The sequence below is a fragment of the Triticum dicoccoides genome, chromosome 5A (genome assembly GCF_002162155.2).
Source record: "Triticum dicoccoides isolate Atlit2015 ecotype Zavitan chromosome 5A, WEW_v2.0, whole genome shotgun sequence".
Classification (NCBI taxonomy): domain Eukaryota; kingdom Viridiplantae; phylum Streptophyta; class Magnoliopsida; order Poales; family Poaceae; genus Triticum; species Triticum dicoccoides.
The window spans coordinates 436,358,351-436,364,353 of NC_041388.1; the positions used below are offsets into that span (position 1 = coordinate 436,358,351).

At 51.0% G+C, this 6,003-nt stretch overlaps 1 protein-coding gene across 1 annotated transcript; it reads right to left on the bottom strand.

Moving 5' to 3' along the window:
• Nucleotides 1-326: 326 nt before the first annotated feature.
• Nucleotides 327-1,442, bottom strand: LOC119297567 (protein RADIALIS-like 3). The gene is made up of 2 exons (XM_037575306.1): nucleotides 1,107-1,442; nucleotides 327-588 (listed from the first exon to the last, which is right to left on the bottom strand). The coding sequence occupies exon 1, from the start codon at nucleotides 1,381-1,383 to the stop codon at nucleotides 1,120-1,122; it is 264 nt and encodes an 87-aa protein (XP_037431203.1). The 5' UTR covers nucleotides 1,384-1,442; the 3' UTR covers nucleotides 327-588; nucleotides 1,107-1,119.
• Between the last annotated feature and the right edge of the window lie 4,561 nt (nucleotides 1,443-6,003).

Consider the following 6,003-nt stretch of genomic DNA (forward strand, 5'->3'; position numbering starts at 1 on the left):
TCCAATGTCTTACTGTGTTGCACTAGCCCCCCTCTCCCTACTCTCTCTCTCTCTCTCTCTCTCTCTCCCTACTCTCTCTCTCTCTCTCTCTCTGCCCCTCTGTGCAGCCGTAAAAATCCCTTTGCTCTTGTCTGTCATGACTTAAAGTTTAATGAAAATTCAGGTGGGCAGTTTTCCTCTGCCCCTGGTGACGTTTCAAGAAAAACATGTAAAGTGCAATGTAAAATCTGAGTCTTGAACCAACAAACAGGAATATTCGAACCAGCATAAGTTCATAAACAGTACACACAAGTACTGGGGATTTACATCACCGATGTTTACTCCAAAACTTATTGGGAAGGAGTAATACTGTACGTAATGAAAATATGTGCTACCGTCGACAAGACGAAACACACTTGATTTGCTTACAAACCTAATATTATGTACACACGCACATGTTTTCTTCTTTTATTCCTAACCAAGTGCCCACAATCTTCATCATACAGTACATAATTATGCTCGCTTCAATAACATGGTCCCAGCTAAGGACTAGATTATATCAACAGATTATCCTGTTTGCAGGATCTTCAGAATTCAGAAACTTTGCTCCTGAAAAAGAAAAATACAACGAGAGAGGTACCTTGTAAGTTAACTTATCTCAACTTCTCAATTTTAGAACTGGGCTACATTGACATTTGCATTTCAATATGAGAAACATGCCCCCATTTCTTTGGATAGTTTTGTGTGAATGCTTGGCTCGGAAAGAAATGGATTCCACTGGATACTTATCTATGTTCTGTAATTTGGGATATGCAGCACCGCCTCTCACACTAATGGATCTGGAATTCTGGATACCAATCTATGTGCCGGATCCGCTTTGCTTGTGTGTATCTGGAGCAGAAACAGCTAGCGAAGTAATTGATAGCATTAACAAGCGCCATTCCTTTGCTATTTCGTTGTCAATTGACAACGTTAACCTAGCTAGGGCATGGTCTACCTTTATTATGAGTTTATGACAAGTGAATAAGTGATTGGGATCTCTATATAGCTGAGCTAGGACCGGCTGACACTTCACACTTATAACAAATTGTAGAAAAGATTCAAGGATGAGGTTGGGTTTTGGTTACCTTGATTGATGAATCAGTTCCAGGCCCCCTGGGTATTATACTTGGGGAACGGGACCCTGCCGGACTCGATCAGCTTGATGTCGCCGTCGAGGATCTCGTAGTGGCGGCGCACCTCGTCGGCCGTCTTGGTCCCGCCCATGGCGCGGGACACCTTGAGCCAGCGGTCGGGCGTGCCCTCGCCGTAGTAGGCGAGTGCATCCTCGAACAGCTTATTCTCTTTCTTGCTCCACTCCGCGTTGGCGCCGCCGCGGGATGAGCTCCGCGACCCAGAAGACATCTCCAACTGGATGGGAAACCGAGCTAAGTTAGCGCTAATGGTTTTTTGCACTTGAGAAGCTCCGATGATAATGGTTTGATGATCGCTGTGCTGCTTCGGTGCCCGCTATTTATAGGCGCTTGTAGCTCGTGTGGCATCTTGATTGCCATCTCGGCCTGAGCATTGAAAGGTCAGTGGCTAATTAGATTCTGATTCTGAACTTTTTTGGACGAAGGTGCTTCCTTTGGAATGTTGATTCTGTTGCTGCGATGCGCTTGGGACGACACATAGGTGTGCGCATAATGCATCGATCTACGTCAACGTCTCAAATGCATGGCTCGTTATTTTTTGTTTTCTTGAACTTTCAGCAAAGAGTCAGGTTTCTAGGGGGACCTGCCTTGCATTTCGATCATTTCGCGTTAAGTCGAACAGCTAGCGTTTTGTTTTGAATAAGCCACGGCATATGGTGTGGTCGGGCTCGTCGGGCGCGTCAGATGCGTGCGGGACGCACTGGTGTAGTCAGGCTCGTCGGGCACGATGGATGCGCGGGAGACGTGCGGGGCGCAGCAGAATACGTGGTGTGTGTGCGTGTGTGTACGTAGGTGTGCGTGGTGTGCATATGCATGTATCTCGTGAGCTAGCTAGACGGGCGTGCATGCATGTATTAGTTGCCGTGTACTAGTAGTAGCTAGGCTGTTTGTAGCACGGTGGTTAGTTGGAACAAAGAAAAAATCAGGGCGTTTGAGCGCCAGGGCGTTGAAACGCCCGGGTGTTGGTCGCCAAAAAAAGTGTTTCTTCTACCTTCGTCGAGCTAGTCTAGGGCTGCGCCAACAATTGGTATACAGAGCTTCGGTTCGGGCGATCACCAGCGACCATGGCGCTCGTCCCACACGGTGGCGGCGCAAGCGGATTGGCGACAATGGCGATGCCGATGCTGACCGCAGACAACTACACGGTCTGGGCCATCAAGGTGCAGGCGATCCTCGGCGTTCACACCATGTGGGAGGCGAGCGCCGGGCGACGTGACGGTGAACGCGCGGAAGGACAAGATGACGCGCGCGTTGTTACTCAGGGCATTGCCGGAGGATGTGCTGCTGCAGGTGTCGACGAAGCTCACCACCAAGGAGGTATGGGACTCCCTAAAGGTGAGGTTCGTCGGCGCCGATCGGGTCCGCGCGGCGAGGCTGGCGACGCTGCGCGGCGAATTTGACCGCCTGAAGATGGCGGACGGCGAGGAGCTCGACGTGTACGGCGGGAGGCTCGCGGCGACGGCAGCGAGGTATGCCAACCTTGGGAAGACGCTAGGCATGCGGCGCTCGTCAAGAAGCTGCTGGATACGGTGCCGGATCGGCTCTTCCCCGTCATCGCCGGCATCGAGCAGTTCCACTACGTGACGATGATGGCGTTCGACAAAGCGTTCGGGCGGCTGCGCGTGTTCGACGAGCGAGTTCGGCGTCGACGGCAGGACAGTGGCGAGCGGGCGGACGGACAGCTCCTGTTCACGGCGGCACAATGGCGGACGCGGGAGCGGCAGCACGGCGGAGCACGGGACGACGACGACGGACGCAACGTGGCGTCGGGGAACGGCGGCAACAAGTGCAGGCGCTGCTACAAGTGCGGGGAACACGGACACTTCCGGCGCGAGTGCCCGCAGCTGCGGAAAGGACCGGCGGCGGAGCAGGCTCTCTTGGCCGACGCCAACATCGACGACGACAGACTCTTCTCGACTGTGGCTTAAGGGGTGTGTGTTGAAATAAGCCACGACATATGATATGGTCGGACTCATCGGGCGCATCAGGTACGCGTGGGACGCACTGATGCAGTCAGGCTCGTCGAGCGCGACGGATACGCGCGAGATGTGCGAGGCGCAGCGGAAGACGTGGCGTGTGTGCGTGTGTGTACGTAGGTGTGCGTGGTGTGCGTATGCATGTATCTCGTGAGCTAGCTAGACGGACGTGCATGCATGTATTAGTTGCCGTGTACTAGTAGTAGCTAGGCTGTTTGTAGTATGATGGTTAGTTGGAACAAAGAAAACATCAGGGGTTTGAGCGCTGGGGCGTTAAAACGCCGGGGCGTTGGTTGTCAGAAAAAATGCTTCTTGTACCTTCGTCCAGAGCTAGTTTAGGGCTGCGCCAACACGTTTCCGGCCACTGTACCAACGTGGCGCCTTCCGGGCCGGTGGGCAACATGGCGACGAGTTGGTGACTACGTCTGCACACTCTCGAGCAGCTCTATCCGATCGACGTGATAAGCAGATGCTCATGCCTCTTGGAGGTGCAGTAGCGATCAGGTCCACACCCAGAAATTCGCCTTTCTTGTCGGTGCCCGCGCTATGGATCGAGCGAGATACTAGATAGAGAGATAGGTTGGCTAGGGTGACGGGTGGGTATACGAACGATCGAGCCGAGAGTATCTACGGCACATCAGGATTGGGATGCCCTTTTTGGCTGGGGAAAAGGAGTAAATATTCTGAATCCTGGCTGAAGTGATGCCTGGATTCCAATCCCGCAAGTTGGTGCCTGGAATCCGAGACAGATTTGGGATCCAGTTTGATGCAGGCCTGCACGCGGTGGCTGCGGGTGAAACCCAGTCAAGAACACCTCGACGAACACTAATCTCCGTGCTTCGAGTTTGCCTAGTATGAGCTCTCTGCCTAGTAGAGAATAGAAATTCGCCCTAAGTAGCTGAGAAAGATGCATTTCAGAAAGGAGGTTCAAAAATCAGAATTTGACGGGGGAATCCTGAAAACCGTGCTTTATGCAGATTATATTCCATGAAGATCGATCTGCTCGGCTCAATTAATGCGTCTCCGGTCTACTGTGCTGGGGCAAGATGCCCGGTTTATTTGGTCCACGGCGAGCACCAGATGGATCCGAGCGCCTCCACATCAGCTAGCTTCTCCTCTAAACATCGAGCATATGGCAGTGAAATCTTCGCGTGGTGGCGTTGGGAAATCTCGCAATACCATGGCCCCCGTGGCCAACTGAGGAACATGAGCAGAGTCACAGCCTCACAGGACCATGGATCAAAGGCATCGCAACCTGATCAAGTGATCATGGCATAAAGTTAAATTCCTTCTATAAACATATCGGAGTCGTGGGTGAGGAGATCCATTCTTTTTTTTTTGCCAAAAGTTAGGCGTAAAGTGGTAGTTTTCGGGAAAAAATCGCAAAATGGTGGCCTATAGGTAGGATTGGATGAATTGTGGTAGTTTTTTTTTGTTAAGCACTCTGGGGAATATTATCACTCCTCATTATTTAGAACCGGGCTCACGCCGATCTGCCAGCACGACGTACCAGGAGCATAGACCCGGTGCAGCAGACCCAATGCGTACACCACATGCACACTCTTCTCAGGCCGCCACCAACATCAATCCATTGAAACATCTCCAGAAAATAGATCTACATTATACTTGCGAGGTCGGCGGGCAATCAACGTCGCCATGATGCATGCCAAACACTCCACCGCCCTGCGCTCGTCCATCCAGCCCCATTCGTCGCCAAGACTGAGCTGCACCATGCCTCTAAGACCCGCCGTAGTCGATGCAGTAGATGCCACGCCGCTCCACCTACCAACCTCCAGACCACCACCATTGCTCGAGCCCTTGTCTGGAGCCCACCGCACACACCCACAGTACTCTCCCTAAAACCCAAACCTCCCAAATGGCACCTCCATGGGAGGGTATGATGCGCATGCCGCCGCCGCCTCTCAATCCAAGGCTGAAAACTGAGATGAAGTTCGGTTTTGGGATGATACTTAAACATGTTTGTGGCTTTACATTGGTTGTTTTGTCTATGTAGAAATAATATGGTCTTTAATAATATAGGAACGTATGAGCTCCTAGATCTGGCGCAGGAGGAGGATGTTTTCTAGCGTCATGATGGCGTCGATGGGAGAGAGGCCTGCCAAGGTCGGTGCATTAGTTTCTGCTCTGAAGATGGATTGGTGGAAGATGGCGGTGAAGACACAGAGAGTGTGCCGGATCAGTCTGTGCCCCAAACCCAGTATGTGACTTGGTTGGGGCCTCTGTCTTTAGATGTTAGGCATTTGTGCGATGTCTGTTTGGTATTAGTTCGGACCATCGGCACCCCTTCATCAGATGGATAGGAGTAGAGACAATTGTTGCTAAGATGGTGGCTTCAGACTACCTAATGTACTACTTTGTAAGATCTTTATGAATAATTAATAAAATGGCTGCATGCATCGTCCAGATGCAGAGGCCGGGGATAATCCTCCTTTTCTAAAAAGACGAGCTCATAGATCTGCCGCTGATGAGGATGGAATCTACCACGTTAAGGCAAGATCTAGAGCACACTTATTCGTTGTTGTTGTCATTGTTGCCGAAGCCACAATGACACCCAACAGAAATTCTAACGACTAAGGCCTAAAACTACAGAACCTCAAAATATACTTTAGCTCCATTTTAAAAATAAAGCAACCACCAAGGAGCATCACATGAAATAAAGTTGTTTGCTGGGCTATTAGCACAAACACGTCCAAAAACCACAAACGAAATAAGAAAAAAGACCAGGTGACCGGCTTGAACCTACAACAAACACGACTTGAACGTGGCGATCCATCGACCCACATACTCATTGATTTCCGCGAGGCCATCATGAGGAGAGGATTTGCTAGAGAATG

Excerpts from the sequence above, each read along its gene's own strand:
- LOC119297567 (XM_037575306.1), bottom strand. The coding sequence starts at position 1,383 with ATGTCTTCTGGGTCGCGGAGCTCATCCCGCGGCGGCGCCAACGCGGAG.